Raw genomic sequence first — 18,066 nt, 5'->3', positions numbered from 1 at the left:
TGGGCTCCCGACAGGATAAGGAGAAGTGTGAATGGCTCAGGGCAGTCAGCTGCCAGGGGCCAGCTGGAGCCCCGCAAAACAGCCTCCTGCCAGGGCAAGGTGAACCTCACTGTGCAGACATCTGTGTAGCCTTGGGGAGGATGGAAAGGATGGGGACCCTGACATCAAACCTGCACAGAGGTGCTGAAGTGCAGGCTGGGGGCTCTGGTGGCCACACCCCACCTGCACACCATCCTGGTAATCCCTCTTATAATGTCCTCCATGTCTAGAAACAATTCAGGGACGCTCTGATTGAGGGCTAGCAAAGGATGGGCTCCGAAGCTGCATCGTTACCAAGGATACAGCCATTGAGTATGTGCACGGGGGAGGATATGGCTCAGTGGTAGAGTGCATGTCTACCATGCATGAGGTCCTGGGTTCAATTCCCAGCACCTCCATTAAATAAATAAATAAAATCATTAACTTGCTCACAGGATGGTGACAACTCACAAATGCATCCTATACATATTTAGAATTATGGATGCCCTGGAACCTCCCAGTATCATCCAGATCAGAGAATCCACCAGAATCTCCCTTCTACTTTTGCCTCAGATGACAAGGTTGAGTTGAGTTTTGTACTGGCTACTCCAATTCCCCACTTAATCTGCCGTCATATAGAAGCCAGGCCCTGTATCCTTGCCTGAAGGTCTGTCTTTTCCCATTAGGCACTGGGGTTCGGGTGCACCATACTCTTGGTGGAAACGAGGAAGGCCAGGGGCACGATGTAAAGCAGCTCTCCAGCCCTGTGAAAAAGTATGGGCACCCTCTGGGTCCCCCGGCCCACCTCTCCCCTACCTCTTATATCCGGACATCAACCACACCTGACAGAGATTTAAGGGACTGCATGAGGGAACATAGTAACAATCGGCTCTGACTGGGCTTTCTTTAGCTTACAAAAATGCCTTCTTAAAACTTTGCTGACTTTATCGGCATCACCATGTTTAATGAGAGGCCTCAAAAAATTTGAAAGCCAGAGATGAGAAGAGGAAAAAAGCCACAGGCTGTAATCACCGTGATTATACAACTGCACGATGAGTCGAAGGCAGCCCTGGTGAAGCCCGGGAGGGGAGGCAGGGCCATTTGCCATCAGGTCGGTCCTCAGGACAGCTGGGAGGAACGACCTGTGACACAGGAGCCCTTCCCTTGGCCTGAGTTGGGCTGAAGATGAGCCCTCAAGGCAGGGCCGGAGGGGAGGGGGCCCCAGGAGCGCAGCTCCTCCTTGGTCTAGTGTCTCTGGGGGCGTGTGCTGCTCCTGGCCAGGCTGAGACAGTTTGGGTAGCAGCTTGTCCACCTGGACTCTGCACTGGCATCGGGTAAAAGGCACCTAGCTTGATCATCTTTTTTGCTTTCACAAAACACCCTTTCTGGATGGGAAGGATGACAGGCCGGGCTCTCTCCAACGCAGAGCCAGGGCGCCACCACCGCCCCCGTGCCAACCCCGGCTGCACTCAGCCCGCTGCGCCACAGCTGCTCGGCCTCCCTGCACCAGCAGGCACCCGCATCCTCCGCCCAGTGCCATCCTCCCAGACATTCAGGGGACAGAGCCTTGTCACCCAGGGTTCAGCTGCAGCGGCAACAGCCAAGGGCTTAAAAAAACCAAAACCAAAACCCAAACCAAAAGGCCTGGATGGCATGTGAAGGGCAGTAATTCCACTTCTTGACAGTGGACTTGCTTTGATTTGTCATCATCTGGCTTTTTCTCCCTCAAGGCAGAGTCTAATCTGACCCCTTTGGCTCCCTCTCCTCCCATCTCAGCAAACTCCCTCCGCGTGATCCATTCTTTTTTTTTTTTTTTTCCCATAGCTTATTTATAAGCCATCTGATAAAATGCAGTAGGATCCATTTAACATATATTTAATGCATCAGAGGATTTCAGTTGGAAGAGGTGATGGAATCCAGTGCAGAAAACTGCTCTACAATATTGGATATTCGGCTTCTGAGCGTTTCCAAGGAGCTCTTTTCTCCTTGAGGTGACACATACCACTGCTGGGAAGTTACTAGTGTTAGAATATTCTTAGAGAGAGACCCTCCCCACATCGTCTACCCATTTGTTCTAGCTTTGTCTGGAATAACCCAAAACTGTCCACTCACCCTAGGACACAAACACCGATACGTCTCCTGGGGGTTATTGAATCTGTGTAGGAACTAGACAGCTTCAACTATTTCAGTCTCGTCTGACATGGCTTCCAGAGTCCCCAGCTGTTTTTTCCTGAATTTCCTCTAGTTTGTTGAAGTTCCTGATAAAATGTGGGAGCTTAGACGCAAGACTCAACACGGTCTAGAGCAACACAGAGAACAGCAGAACCTGTCTGTCTTCTGACCATTCCACTTTTGTGATTAAAACCTAAAGTTGCTTACAAAGAAAAAAGTGATTGCATCTCACTTTTGCTTCTACTGAACTTGCAATCAATCACAACCCCAGATTTTTTTTTTTTTTTTACTTGAATCCAGTGAAGGCTGGGAATGCCACCCTGTAGTTGTGAGACTGAACTTTTTTTTTTAAATAAACTTTATCTGGTTAAATCATACCTTTGATTGATTTGGACCTGTCATTCCACCTGAAGAAGATGACTTTTCAATATACTTTCATTACCTATCAAGTGAGCAATACCTTCCAGGTTTGCATCTTTGAATGTGACTGGCATGTTGTCTCTTCATCTGAGTCATCAAAAGGATGCTGGATAGGACAGGGCTGTGGCTGGACCCTTGTGGCCACAACCAGAGACTGCCTTTCCCATTAACACAGATCTATTAATTCACCCTCTTACTAGCCATCAGGGTGTGGTGAATATACTTGCTTTAATAATAACTATGGGCAAACATTGAGGCAGTGGAGGTGGAGGGAGTATGGGGGGCAGGAATGCATATAGTTTTCAACTTTATCACACTGATATCTGGTAACAAATAAAGTTTTCTGGAGCAGGGGATGTAGTTAAGATGGTAATCTCCCTATAGTAAGCCAGGCTTACAAGAAGGGTGTGGAGTTCCTGCAATTATTACACCAATGAGGCCCGACCCTGTTTGGGGCTGTGGTACCATTGCTCAGGCCAGAATGATTGGACTGTGACTGGGGGTCATTTTGGATGCTGCGACTGCCAAGGTAGCTACACACTCCCAGCCCCGCCCCACCCCTCATCCACTGGAAGCCGGCAAACAAACCCCCAAGGTCTTTCTCTCATCAGCCTTCAAGTAACATCACTAAACTGAAGATCCCACTGCTCTGAGCTCTATTCAACTCCTCTGCGGCGTCCCAGCTAGCATTCTGTTCCATCCACAGCAACATTTTATAGTGTTCCTACCTACGAATTTATATACTGCCCTCCTTCCAGAAAGCCACACTTCCCAAACTTGATTTGAACCAAAGATGCAAATTTGCTGCCTATAAACAAGGAAGACTCCTGTGTTGTTTTCACCAGGAGCTCATTTTGGGGGGAAGCCATGGCCACCTTACTTCTCAGCCTTTGAAATCCTTAGACCTTGAGTTCTCTGACTTCTAACCCTCCAGTCTGGACGCAGACAGAGTTGGGTCTCATCTCCCTGAACTCGACATTGGCAGCTTGGTCCCCTTCCTAGGTTCCTGCTGTTCCAAAGCCTGACTAACGCCTGGAGGGTTCTCTCCTGCCCCCTGAGGGAGGTTGCTGATCCCCTGGCAGGTCTGAGGCGGATTCTGTCCTCTGCAGAAGCAGGCATCTGTTCCCCTGAGGGGTCTGCACTTGCTGCTGTTCATCCTGCCGAGGGCCCCAAGGTCACCTTCACCCTCTGCCTTCTCCTGGACAGATGGGAGCCCTCAGCCATTTGCGCGTGGCTGCCTGGGGACAGGTGCCAGAAATCTGACTATACAAGTGACAAGGAACAGGCTGAAATCCCACAAACCCATCAGCCACTTCTAAAGTGAGAGCTTCTTCTAGAAGGGCATCTTTCTGAGTGGAGGGTGGGAGGACGGCTCTGTTAAGGCCAAGGGCTGCAGGTCAGCTCCCGAAATAGATTCCCGCCTGGCGCATCCATCCACGGTGTGCCCCTGGCCTGCCTTGGGGAAGACTGGCAAGGATGCGATTTGGATCTGAATCAGTGGCTGTAAACACACAGCTGTGCCTTTCTGCCTCACAGGAGTTTTTCACTTGACTGCTCGGCACATGGGGGTCTGGGGAAGGCAGGAGAGGGCCAGGGTAGGGGCGAGGGAGAGCTGGCGAGAGGAGGAGGGAGCAGTCTTGCAGAGCCTAGCTGTCCCCTGTGTCAGGCGGCTGAGTCACTGTGGCATTTTTCCTCCAAGTGGGCACTCTGCTGGGAGGGCATTTCTGGCTGCTTTTGGTTGACAGGTTGAACCATCAGCTGCAACAGCTGGGGGTTCCTCCTTCCAAGGGAAGCGGCAGGGTCCAAGGCTGGGCTTCTCAAAAATGACAACCTCTTACTTTTTTTGATAGATAAAAATCTCACCTTTTCCCAGAGTTTCAGAAAGACCTCTCCCCTCCAACCCCTGCCATGGAGAATCACTTTATCTCTTTTGTCTTCTCTGTACCCCACTAGCCAAGCTGCCTGGGCTGTCTTACACTTTACAGTTGGTTTGTAGAAAATAATAGACTTTTACATTTTCATTTTCCAGCTACAAAATTATACTATATTAAATAGGCTTTTTCAAACTTCACTTGGACCCAAGATGGAGAGAGAGATAGAGGCCAGAGGAGACTTAACCTACCACTGTAGCCAGGATAACACGCTCTCTCGTGACCTCTTCTTGGTCATTTCTAAGAGAGGACAGAGGCAAGCTGGCCCAGAGTTCTCCAGGGAACCAGAAAGTGTGTTAGCAGGTGAGCAGCAGAGTGGTGCTGAGGTCCCCAAATGCTCGCAGTTCATTTCTTCCCACGCCCCACAGGACGGGGCGGTGCAACAGCACCCGCTCTGGAGCCCACCCCTCTGCCAGCTGACCTCGCTCCCACCTTCTGACACACACCCCACCTTCTGCGGGTCCGTCCCGGAAGCACAGGGGCGGCAGAACTGGCGAGGGCGGCGGGGTGTGTGGTGCTTACCCTGTTCTTTGTGACCTCTCCCTCCCTGCACACCAGGGGTCACAGTGTAGGATAAGCCCCGAGGGGCAATCAGAGGGACCAGGGCTGGGGCAGGAAAGGGGCTGGTGGGAAAGGAGGGGGGTGCCTGCAGCACTTTTAGTACTGCCAGGGCTTTACCCTCAAATCCTGTGATTTTAAATAAATATCCAGCTCCATTCTATCCATGGTTTACTTCCCAGACTCAAAGATAGGCAGCCACTTCTCCAGCAGGAAGGCAGCTCCTCTCATTCTGAGGGCTGATTAGCACAACTTGAAAATCTCAGGATCGACAGAAGCACAGATCTACAGAACACCCCTGCCGAAAGGGTCCACAGAGGTGACCTAGCCCAAGCCACTGTGCACAGGAGAGAACCAGGGCTCAGAGAGGGCTAGCACGTGCCTGAGGTCATGCTGCTGGCAAGCTGAGGCTGGAGGCAGGCAGGACCCGCTCTGCACGGGTTGCTGAGGAGTGCCACAGAGTCCCAGGGGAAGTCCTTCCTGCTCCGGAGGCAAATTTCCCTGCGTTCCCTCCACTACACTGCTAGGGAATCTACCTCCATCTCTAGGCAGGTCCGGGTCTCATGAATGCTAGATCTCAGGGCTCTGAGATGGGAGAGGCTGGCACTGCAGTCCATGACCCAGTAGTCCCAAGGGGATCCAAGGACTGTTTGCAATCAAAACCGACTCTAGAGATTTTTAGTGATCATTCCTTGCTGGAGGCCTGAAAGGATTTTTTTCAACTGAGGTCAAAGCTCCCTGGGGGCTCTGCTGAGTCTAGGTATTTGAGAACTCATTTGGCCGGGAGAGCAGGCCTGCTGAGGGGGAGGGGAAACAAGCCCCTGGGGGAAGGAGCTGCTCTGAGGAGGGCTGAGTGCCCGCCCTGGTTGCCCCGCTTGCCAGGAGTCTCAGGCTTCACTTCCGGGTCAGCAACTGGGCCTGGAGCTGGGGGTTCCTCCCGGCAGAGCGGCCCGGAAGGGGGTGAGCTGCTGATTTTTCACTCTCATTAGCTTTTCCTTGGCTTTTGGAGAGGGAGGAGGGGGAGAGGGAGGGTGGGTGACAGCTGGCTCCCAGAGCTTCCTGGTCTCCATCTGACTTCCCTGCTGCATTCCTTGGCAGGCAGGACAGAAACACTTGTGGCGGAGATGCCGCTTGGCACATGCCAGGGCTCCCTCAGTTCCGGGCCCTCGCTGTTCCAATTCCGAGGAGCACATTGACAAAGCCCAGCTGTGATATGAGGCTCTCTTACCAGGGGGACGAACACCTGGTCCCCATCTCTGCTCTCCCCTGGGGCCTCCAGCTCTTGCTCCGGCACCAGCGACCCCATTTCCCATCTTGGGAGCCTGAGCTACATTTGATGCATGAGGCTCTCAAGAGGGCAGTTGGGGCTTCAGCCGGGCGCCCGGTAAAGGTGTCTGGGGAAGCTGATGCCACCATCACTCGGGGCTGCCACTTCTCCTAACTTAAGTGCTGTCCCTCCAGGGAACTGGACACAAGATGCAGAGGACATTTTCTAGCTTCCCCTCCCCAGCTTGGAGTTCTCACCCGATGGCTTCGGCTGCCGTCTGAAAAGGGACAATCAGGTTGCTGCTAGTGAGCCAGGCATCCCCTGTCTTGTACATCAGGGTCACCCGGGTGAGGCCCTCCTCCCTTTGTAGTAGAGCGGAAGAAATGAGCAGCCTCAGAGACAGCAGGGGGTCAGGGGCCTTCCAGCTCTGCCTGCTCTCCTACCCTTATTGTCATCTGTCAACCGCAAAACCAGGAAGATGGCCCAGAATGGCAGGCTGGTCAGCCCTGAGCAGGAGGAAGTGGTCTTGAGTTAAAGTCTCCTCCTCCCCACAGCCAGTAACACCTGGGACCTCCCACCAGCGAGTCTGAAGAGGAGACAGAAGATGGTGCAAAGGCCACCCACAGGTGTTTCCCATCATGGCTTTCAGATTTTACAGCCACTGTGAAAGGAAGCTTCCCAGTGGACAGGGCTAGGGAGAGACAGCCTCTGTTCATTTGACCTGAGGCCACGTCTGGGGCCCCCCTTGAGATGTTGCTATGTGTTACAGCTCTTCCTGTGTCTGGGGCTCCTTGGACCAGGGGCACCATGTACAGTGGTATGAGCTGTCCACTGCACAAGGGCAGCTGAGGGTCAAGGAGGGGCTGAAATCCAGCCTGCCTTTTGCTTGGCCAGCTGGGCATCTGTGAGGCTGGGCCCATCAAAGGGAGTTCCATTTTCTCACTCTGAATAAAGGTGCAACTCACTGAGAGTTGCCATGGGCTTTCGGTGATGTTTGCTTCCGAGCCTCGGCCTTCCTCATCAAATAAGCGGGGCTTTACAGAAGCTCTGTGGCTCCAGGTGACCAAACGATACAACGCTTAGCATAGCATATCCCCTGGCATTTGCTCTAATATTCAAGTTCTGGGTGACTCAGCTTGCATTGGAGGGGGCAGTTCACACAGCAACACCTCTGTTGGGAATTGGAAGGCTCCCTCTGCATCCAAATTAGCATGGCCCCCGCAGCTTCCAGGAACTACACTGAACTACTCCCCAGGGTCTCATGTAAAAGGTGGGCATCTGTGGCCTTCACAGGTAATCTCTCCATATCATGGTACACCTGAGACTTGGAAAGAACAATTTGCTTTCTCCAAATGTTCCTCCTTTACCCAGGAAAGAAAGGACATTGGCATGGGAGAAATTCTGGATTCAGATTCAGTTTTGAAAAGAAGTTAGCTGACCGAGATAACCAACCATCTGGATCAATATTTCTTGCCACCAGTGAGTTCTAAATGGCAGCTGGCCTCACGTCCTTGGGCCATGGACGGCCCAGCTTCGCTCCCTCATTGTTCCATTATTAGCCCCATGACACGAGTGCTCTTTTTACACATATTTCCCAGCACCATGAGAATGCTATTGAACTAGCCTTTCACTGAGTTTTATATTTTGCAGTATGTAGCAGATGAAAGGTCACGTAGACCTTCTTTTAGAGAAATCAAGCACTTTATGCCTATTATATCCAGAAAATGATTATCAAATTGCAAGGCATTTTGCTTCGCTGGTTAATTCTGTTTGATTAGGACACTGGACTGTGGAGACCAAGTTCTGGGGTTCCAGCCTCAGGTACTCTGAGAGCTGCTACTGTTCTACAGCCATGCGGCATCTCCTCAAACTCAGCCACGGCTAGTGGGGAAGTGGTGTTACCCCAAGAGCACAGGGAGCATGGATGGATCGATACAAATCCATCTCCATCTCCACCGCTGGAAACAAAAACTCAGAACGCAGCACCCATTAAAGTCTTCATAGAAAAATAGCAGGGAATTCAGGAATTTTTTTGTTTTGAAGTTTGGGCCTTCTCTCATATAGATTCTAAAAATCTCAGGAGCTTGAGAGATTTTTCTCCTTCAGCCGGCCCTGAAAACATCTCTGTAAGTTCTCCCATGTGTACACTTCAGACACTTGGAAGGTGTCTGAAGCTTTCTCATTCCAAACACTTTCTTAACAGACCTTGGAGGACCACTGAACCAACACCACTTCGGGGATGAAGGGACATCAATAAATGCACTTCACAGAGCGTCATCGAGATCACACTCACTTTCCCAATACCTGTGTCTCATGAAAAGCAGCCTGGAGATGTTTGGGTGGCTCATCCTGGTTCCAGACTTCCTCTCTCACCTCCTCAGCCCATGTGGTCAACCTGAAGGGCCTTCCCGGGGCTGCGGGAGGCCTGCTTTTTCCACAGTACACTATGGGCTTGTCAACAAAATCCCTAAACACCCTCCACCCACAGCCTCCGGGCCTCAAGAGAGACAGGAAGGGGTGGGTTCCCACCACTCTCTACCAGCCATGGGGGTGGGGGGGGAACTCCCGTTGGTCTTGCCTCTAACAATCTGTGGCAGCTTCCTGGTGTGTGAAGCCACTTGACCATGGCAAACCAGCTATGTAGACAGACAGGTGACCCACAGGCCTTATGTTCTGCCAGCTTTGATTTCTCATGAGAAAAGATCATAGAGAGTAAACCAAAGAAGAGAAGTCATGAGTACCCATATTTTAATTGCCACCTACTAGTGTTCCTGTGATGTTTAGATCTAGCAAATTCAAAATAATGTTTAAATTCAGTTAAAATGCATCTAGCCATGAAAGAAAAATGACTAGGTTGCTTCCAACCCAGAATTCTTGGAATTTATGTTAAAAGGATGAAATAAAGATACTAATCACGCAGTAGTCAGGTTTACAAGGACTTTCCTCTTCAACAGAGGGAGGAAAAAGGCAAGTAGCATCCGTGGGTTTCCACCTTTCGGGAAGGGACATCTGGCCAGTTCCATGCATGGGACCCCTGCTCCCTGGCTGCCATGTTGGTTTGCACTGGTTTGATGTGAACAGTGAACAGTGCCGACTGGACCCATGAGCACAAGATGCTTGTTTTTGATGAGTGAGTGAATGAGCAGGATTGAGTACTTCCTGTGCACCAAGCCCCATGCCCCAATCTTACAGAGAACATTGTGGGAAGAGGACCTGGGTCTGTGCTGTTCTGGAGGCCACAGTACAGAATCCCCACCATGCACCGTGGGGAAGACCTACCCACGGCTACTCCACCCCGTGGCTACCGCCTCCTCTCCCTGTCACGCTATGCAAATGAGGCTGACAAGGGGCTGTCAGGGGTGCTGGAACTTATGCAGAGGCCACTAACACACACACGCACGCACGCACACGCACACACACGCTAGCTAGCCCGCATTGCCAGGCCCATGCAGCACAGCCACTTTCTGCACACGCAAAAGCCACCTGCACAGCAGCACCAGCGCGCCTCCCGCATCTGCGTGGTTGCCAGGGTTCATGGAGGGAAATTTGGAATTTTTTTTTTTTTAGATGAGCTATGGTTCTGAGCCAATTTATTTTATGGTCCAGTGTGATAGCCTTCTGCCTGGGCTGCTGCAGAAGATGCACAAACCACGCAGCCCCAAGGGCAAAGGGGGAGTCCTTCTTCCTCAGGGTCCCCGAACAGAAGATCAAATGCCAGGCCTGAGGCTGGGTGGTCCCCTGTGCACCTTCTGCAGAGGGAGCCGCTCGGTCTTTTGCAAATCCATCCCTAGGAGAGAAGCTGCGGACACTCGCAAAAGGCGGGTGTGTTGAGGGAAAAGCACTGGATTCCCTCCCCCCTCAAATGAAATGACAACGACAACAACAAAAAACTGGTAAAAAAAAAGGAGAAAACAAAACCCAAAGAAAACCAGCTGAACTTACCACACTGCGAGTGAACTTTTCTAAGGAAGTTCTACGACCTTGCTCACTTTCTGGCTTTAGGGGGAAAAAAAAAGATAGGGAGAAAAATACAGAAAAAAAAATCTTCAGCTTACACGTGGTTTCCCAAGAGCAGCAGCGGCAGCTAATGAACCGAAACAAAAGCAAAACAGGGCGGAAAAAAAAAGAAGGAGAAAGAGAAGCAGCCCGCGCTATATGTGCGAGTCAGCGGGAGAGATGGGAGACGGGAGCCCACGACACGTGGCGTTGCCTCCCTGGAGCAGTGAGGAGAGAGGGGGCTTTGCTTCTCGAAGGGCCAGCCCCAGGGCTGGAGTCAGAGCCACCCGGCTTTGAGCCCAGCCACACTCAACAGTTTTGAGCGGCCTGCTCAACTTGCTTTTGACCGGCCGAGCCCCCGGGCAGGAGCCCTGGGGTTGTGTCCATGAGGGTGCAGGCAGCCAACTGGGGTTCCCAGCGGGGGACACAGAACAGACCAGCTCCCAGGGCCGCAGGGTGTGTGGGGGTGCTGCTGGGAGTCAGGAAGTTGTCGTGGGCGGGGTGACGTCATCAGGTCCTCCAGGAGTCTGGGTTAGGACTTCCCCTGAGATTTGCCTGCCTAGATGCCACCAGAAAGTTTGCTAACCTCAGTGACTTCCCAGTGGCCCCCTAATGACTCTCATTCTGTGTCCTTAGAGCAAGGAGGCTCTACTCATGTCTTTTGCCATGACAGACAAAGGTCTTGGGTCTCTGAAGGAGTGTTCTGGACCGAAAATGTTCTCTCGGTTCTCAGGCAGTGACCCCTTCGAGGTTTACTCCTGGTAGGTGACAGGAGGCTCAGGAGCATCCCAAGGACTCTTAGCTGAGGGGTCCCAGCACAGGGGGCAAGAGGAGGCAAAGCCCTTGGACACCCCTCTTCCCCAGGCCCAGCTGCTTTCCTCCACTGGAGGAAGGGGGGTGTGGTGTGCACGTGACCCTCTCCCCAAGTTTTCTGCTTTTCCAGGAGGGGAGATAATCACATCCCAAGTACCTGCTAGCTTATCCCAGAGCTGGGAACCAGGGTCCTGCATCCATGACTGGGAGCTTTGGAGAGCATACGCACTCACATGGGCACATGCACACACATACAAACACACACACACACACAAGCAAGTAATGGAGATTAGAGAGCTGAAGAAGCAGCCAGATGTCTGTGGGTCGGCAGGATGTGCTGGAAGACGGGAAAAAGCAACACAAAGGACACAGCGCCGCAGAGCCAGGCTGGTCTTTCTCCCGCAGGCACAGGGAGCTGAGGGATCTGTGCTCGGGCCTGGGCACCATACCAAGTCTCCACTCTGGGGACAGCAGGTCTCAGCTTCAATCCAGGGGGAAGCCCAGGGGGCACACACGTGGCTCAAGTCAGGCCAGGCCGAGGCCCTGCAGCTAGCCTTCTACTGTGTCTAGCATCTGGTCCCCTGCTACTGAGGCGCTGCTCCTAGAGAGCGGCCGACGGCCTGACTCTTCCTGCCTTGCCCGGGCCCTCCGAGCCGCCCTGGAAAATCATACTTAAGTACTGGTACTTAAGTGTTCTGGAGGGGCCCTCCAAACCCAGCTTACCTGCCCGTGAGAACCCGGTTGTCAGAATGACTAACCTCTCTGAAAATCGGAGGATAGAGGATGAATGAGGGATGAAAGAGCAGAAGGCTGAGCCTCTGGACCCCACCAGGAGCCTTCCCTCCACAGAAAAGCCAGGCCAATTCAGCTTCCCCTCCCTTAGCCGGATCTGGTGGCTCCCATCCCTTTACGACCTGGACATCTAGATCACATGATAAGCCCATCCCTGAGATCGGAAAACACGCTAGGCCTACCTGGAAGTGCCGGGTTACAAGTCCAGTCCACACCTGGAGACTCTCAGGGAGAAATGGAAGAAAAGGTAGGCTTGTCACTGCTTCTGAAAACAGCCCCTGGGTACTGAAAGGGTGTGGCCACCTGCAAGAGCTTTCTGCTGCAAGAACGCCCCTTCCGTCCTGCGAGGCTGGGAGGATAAAGCTAGGGAACTTCCTCCCTGACATTTCACAGAAGGCCGTCCACCCGTTCCTTCCTCCGTCAACTCTGACAAGTTTTCATCCTATGGCAGGACCTGCAGGCAGGTATCTCAGCCCCGCTCCCAGCCCTGGGGGGCATTTTCTGTTCTTGCTCAAACCCACAATGAGACTGAACGGCCGCTGGCTTCTTCTGGGTGTCTGGACAGGCCCAGATGGGTCGGACCGCTGGAGCCTCACAACTTCCCCACACCGGGATCAGTTCACGGTCTTGAGTCGCAAGAAGTAAGGAACACTTACTTTGACCTTCTCCCCTGAGATCTGGGCTAGAGGTACCCAAAGTCCTCACAACCTTTCTTAGTAAAATGAGCATCAGAGCCATTATTTGCAGGGACGTCAGCCTGCTCCATCCTCCTGCAAGGGAGCCGGTTGGAGGCCAGGCTTCACATTTCCCATCGTAGTAGTGACACCTGATGGAAGGGATGCAGACTACCGGGAAAGCTGGGTTTCTGACAGTCTGGGTGTTCGCAAAGTCCGCTTCTCTTTCTCAGACTATCCTGGATGTCCTCAAAACTAAGGGTAAGTGAGCAGGATAGAAATGCTCTTCTAGACTCTGGAGTGATGCAGTACCAGCCAGATACGCAGACAGGATCCTGGCACAGGGGGTGGACAGTACACAGAAAGAAGCCTGCGTGGCCGAGAGAGGTAGCCCGACAGACAGTGTGTCGCTAAACAATCACATGCTTAGGGACTGCTGCTGGAGGCCGCGAAGGGGAAGAGAGGGATGCACGTGCCCCTAAGCAGCATGGCACGAGAGTCCCAGAATGTGGTGCCAGGGGAGCCACATTTAACCACACATGGGCCTCGGATCAGAACCAAGACGTGCAGAGGGTTTGCAGGCACACTGCGACCATGAGTCAGCCCTCCTGCCTCGCCTTTCCCAGACCCCTGGTCCCTCCCAGCTCTTCCTCCCCTCCCCTCCTGACCTTGCTTCAGTCACCCCTCATCGCCTGCACACTGAGGGTCCCTGCACCCCCCAAATCCAGACATCAAAGGCTGCAGGGAACCATGACTTCACTCAGAGTGGAGGAGGAGGAGGGGGCTAGGATGCAGTTACTTCTTGGTTAAAAGAAAGGGCAAACGCTTTGGGGATGGTGAGGGACAGGAAGTGAGGAACAATCCCAAGAATGACTTCAGGCACCAGATCAGCCCCCGGACACCTAAAGGGTTTCTTTCCAGAGGGGGCTGCCCGAATCCTTGCCTGATACTCATGTCTGAGCTGGTCGGGGAGAGAAAGTCTATGGGGAGGGGGCTAGAGTCCGCAGTGAGCAGCTCTCTCTGGTTTCCTAGGGGACTCGCTGGTGTCGCTGCCAGCCCTGTACTCCTGGGCTGAGCCACTGTGGCCTTAAGGTTTGGTCACACTCCCGCTGTGGGCAGAACATGCAGGTGGAGGTAATGGCTACGGGGAGACAGGAGGCCCCACCCTGGACCTCGGGAGTGGGCTGGGGCAGTGACAGCCCTAATTGTCTCCCACTGGAGTGGGAGCAGGTACGAAAGGAAAGAAGAAAAGAGAAAAGAAATAAAACCCAACGGATGATATTCTCATTTCACACCAGCAGCAAGCAGCAGGCAGAGGTCAACAGCGCTAAGGAAGGCGAGGCCGCCCTTCCCAGAGATACCTTCTTCTTGGCCAGCAGCAAGTCCTGGTAAGCGTTGGACCGGAGGAAGCGGGCATAGCTGTCACTCTTCATCAGCTTGTAGATGTGCTCCTGGGAAGGGAGGGGGCGGGGAGACAAGGAAGAGCTGTCAACCGACAGGGAAGGGGACTGCAACCCAGTTGGCCACTGGGAAGGGCTGGGGAAGAACCAAGTGAACCACAGCATGCCTGTATGTACCTGGAAAAATCTGTAACATGTGTGCTTTGTTTTTGTTTTTGTTTTTTTTTTTTTTCCCACTCAGAAACACCAGCCCAAACCTATTTTCTCTCTTAGAGTGAAAGAGCCTCGAGGACAGGTCCCAGAGGCTTTGTAATTGGGCTTTGTGCCATGCTGGGATGCGGTATTGCTTAGTGATTAAAACCAGAGGCACAGCAATAAGAAGGAAGAAACTATCAATGCGCCCAACCACTTGGCTGAATCTCAGAGGAATTATGATGAATGAAAAAGGCCATACATGCTGTATGAGTCCACTGATACGACATTCTTGAAACGACAACTTATAGAAACAGACAACAGATTGGTGGGTCACAGAGGTTAGGGATGGGGGAGGGGAGGGGAAGGGAGGGAGGTGTGGTTATAAAAGGCAATATAAAATATTCTTGTGGTGATGGACTAGCTCTGTATTGTGATACCCCTTACACATGCGATACTGTTATAAAAAACTAAACATATACATACAGGTGGAGGACAGGTGGAATCGGGAAATCTGATAAACTCAGTGGCCGTAGCAATGTCAATGTTCTGGCCATGATATCGTACTATAGTTTTGCAGCAGTTACTATTAGGAGAAACTGGGTAAATGGGATATCTCTGTATTCTCTCTTACAACTGCTTGTGAATCTAGAAGTATCTCAAAAGAAAAATTTTAATTAAAAAAAAAAGTCCACAGGCAATGATACAGTTGGGTCAGTTTGTGCATGTCAGGGCCACCATCCCATCCTGGAAGGATGTCCTCGGAACCAGATCACAGGGGCACGTGGGCAAATATGCCAGGCCTGAGTCTTCCATCCAGGAGGGGCAGGCGCTGTGTCATGGTGCCTTCTTGGGCTCCTAGAGGCATTCCATTCTGGCCATGGCAGTGAATTTCACCCTTGAGTTCCAGCTAATTCCTATAACCTCATGATCCCTTCCTAATAGGTCTGTCCTCATTAAGGGCAGGGAAAGCCTGCTTCATTAAAAGAGGGAGCTTGTCTACTGATAAAGGTTTCTTATCAGTTGAAATGGAAGGTAGCTTAGCTGCACAGGGAAGCCTGGTTGTCCCAAGAGAGGACCTGTTAAGAGGAGGGTGGCTTTCCCTAGGGAGGGCAGGGTCATTAGACAGGGAAGCAGCTTCTCTGATGAACACTCACTGTTCATCCCACAAAGCTGGACCGGGGCCCCAGCACCCGGGGGCGTGGAGAGCTGGTCACTGAAGAGAGTGCTCAGGTGAGAGGCTGGACTGGACCTCTTCCTTGGGCACTCTTCCCAGGGTGAGGGCAGAGACCTTGCCTCAGCTGGGGGCACATTTTAGAGCTACCTGGCCTGACTGCTGGTACATCCCAGAGGAAGCTGGGTGATGACAAAGGCTTGCCAAGACCCACCTCGAAAGAAAGTGAAAGCAGGAAGCAAGTCACCTTGGCGGCATGTGGAGCCCTCTCTGCCCTCTCTGCTCAGCTGGACCACATGCAAATCTGTTTGGGCAGCAGCTTCACTCTTGCCCAGATGCCCCCATATTTACAAAAGTGGGGTGCAACCCTGCTTATGGGAATGGACCACTGCAAGGGAGCCAAGGAAAGTGAAATGCTGGCTTCGAGCTGAATCTACCTGAATAATTCAGATGTGTTCCAATTTAATAAACTTAGTGAGAATATACCCCACTGAGTGTTCTTCTGCAAATTTCAGACAAAAATCCGGCCCACTCTAGTTTAAGTTCCTTGAGGGAACAATATGGTTCAATCTCTTATATATGCCTAGCATCCAGCACAGGGTTAAATGTTGATGGAATTTATGCAATTTTTGGGTTCGCTGAAATGCTGGTCTAAGTTTAACATTCCGTGAATTTGCAGGCTTGATACTAGCTTTGGTTTATGATCGGACAAGTTCTGCTCTCTGTGTGGAAAGAGAGTAGGGGTCATGCCCAACTCAGAGGAAGTCCATATGTGGACACCTTGGCTCAGCCCTAATGGCCTCGGAGCCCAGACTAAAGGCCATCACGGTCTTTGTTTGCATTTATTGTCTCTTTAAGTTGATCGAACCTATAATGAAAAAGAATACAGAAAAGAATATATATGTATAACGGAATCACTTTGCTGTACACCAGAAACTAACACAACACTGTAAATCAACTATACATCAATAAAATAAATACATGAATGAATGAATGAATGAATGAATGAATACATAGGTCTAACATTTACATGTTAGGTACAATTGTTAACCCAGAGTGAAAATGGCTCACTGCCTTTCTTTTTGTCTCAGGCATCACTTCTGTCTGGCCAGCAAAGCCAGGTGGCCCCTGAGTCATTTGGAAAGACTTGTCACTCATGCCTGGACCCTCTCCAAACTCCTCTCTAAGGCAACAGACCCCTGTGTTCTGTTCTGGCTTCTCAGAGGAATCTAAATCCCCAGGTAAATCTCACAAAATCCCCCCTCTGCTGCCCCGAGAGGAGTAAGGAAACCTCTTTCTGCCTGGCCCTTCTGGCCTTGCCACCCAAATTTCACCCCCAACCCAACGAATTCCTCCAGCCTCATCCCGGGCAGGAAAAGCCCGGTTCATTGAAAGAATTTGTCAGTTGAGAAAGACCAGGAGAAAGCAGGTGCCTTCACATTTGAGCCCCAAACATGCAGCAAATGTTTTTTGGGCATCTCTTAGGTGCCAGGCACTGTGTCAGGTGTTGAGATTACAGCACAACCAAGACAGAAGAGGTCCCTGCTGTCATAATGCTCCGATCCCATTTCACAAAGCTGTGCACGACCAATGGAGCCAAGGGCCACAGGGAAGAGATGCAAGTTCAGGGTGCCGTGAGCGAGTCTCAGCGGGGATGACCTGCCCTGCCAGAGGTGGGGAATGGTTGTCCATCAACCAGAAAGACACTCATTGAGGAAGGAAGAGCTGAGCAGACAGAAACGACAAGTGTCTCCCAATTCCTAGTCCACTCGAGCAGGAAGGACAATCCAGGCCGAGGAGGAAGAAGCAGCCAACAGCGGTCCCCTCTCCAGGGGATCCGCGTGGGTCAGACGAGCAGTTTGGGCACCGCTCTCGGCTCCCCTCTGTCACGTGGCAGCTCTAAGGCCGGACCAAGGCGGGGAGGCGCGGGGAGAGAGCAAGGCGCGAGCGCACGCGCGCTGGGGGTGGGGCGCAGCACGCGGTCTCCTTCCGCCGGCCCCGCTACTGGCCCTCGGCCCTCATCATGACCCTTCCAAATTCCCCTGTGAGGAAACAACCAGCAGAGCAACAAGAGCAGGTGCGAGGCGTGGTCCGAGAAAAATGGAATCTAAGAACCTCTGCAGTTCCCTCACGCCCCGCTGCAGGGCCCGGGACTTCAGGCCCCTCCGGCCTCCTTTCCCACCGCCTCTGGGTCCAGGACGCGCCTCTCCCCTCCTCTTTTCCCCCAAACAAATGGAGCCTTTGATGTACCCGGTTACGGACCTCTGTTCCTTCCTCCTTGCCAGCTTTGTCTAAGAAACACAAAGACAGTAAACAGGGGGTGGGAGAACGGAGCGCTGAGGTTTTTCTGGGAATGAGAATTAAGATAGGACTCAGGGTCTTTGGCCAGTTCCCAAATGCAGTGAGTTTATCACTGCCAGGGACAGCAAGTGTACAAAGCTCTTGGCAGTGACCCCTACTGATTTATGAGGGGTTCTGGTTTACTTCCCCTGCTCTGTAGACAACCAGCCTTAAGGAAAACGTACACCCAGAATCCGCAAAGAGCAGGAGAGCGCCAGCAAGAGCAGTGAGCGAGTCCCTGAGGGGCTCGAGGGAAAGAGGTCTGCTCTTCGCTTCTTCGCTTTTCCCTGTCTTGTCTTTTCACATTTCATTTTCCTCC

The 18,066-nt window shown here is 52.2% G+C and overlaps 1 protein-coding gene and 1 non-coding gene across 5 annotated transcripts in view; one reads left to right on the top strand and one right to left on the bottom strand.

Moving 5' to 3' along the window:
• RGS6 (regulator of G protein signaling 6) overlaps positions 1-18,066 on the bottom strand; it is a 474,528-nt gene that overhangs the window by 10,722 nt on the left and 445,740 nt on the right. For 2 of the 4 annotated variants that reach the window (XM_032482301.1, XM_032482303.1), the window contains exons 16-17: positions 14,003-14,092; positions 10,309-10,362 (exon numbers count right to left, since the gene is read on the bottom strand). In XM_032482301.1, the coding sequence (XP_032338192.1) occupies positions 10,309-10,362; positions 14,003-14,092 (144 nt within the window). Of the gene's footprint in view, positions 1-9,097; positions 10,154-10,308; positions 10,363-14,002; positions 14,093-18,066 lie in introns of those variants that run through there. The other 2 variants (XM_032482302.1, XM_032482304.1) reach the window with 2 other exon arrangements.
• On the top strand, positions 365-437 carry TRNAG-ACC. Its single transcript has one exon. It is a non-coding gene; the product is annotated as a tRNA-Gly (tRNA).

Source organism: Camelus ferus, chromosome 6 (assembly GCF_009834535.1).
Source record: "Camelus ferus isolate YT-003-E chromosome 6, BCGSAC_Cfer_1.0, whole genome shotgun sequence".
NCBI classification, from domain to species: domain Eukaryota; kingdom Metazoa; phylum Chordata; class Mammalia; order Artiodactyla; family Camelidae; genus Camelus; species Camelus ferus.
This window is presented reverse-complemented; position numbering and strand designations above follow the sequence as displayed.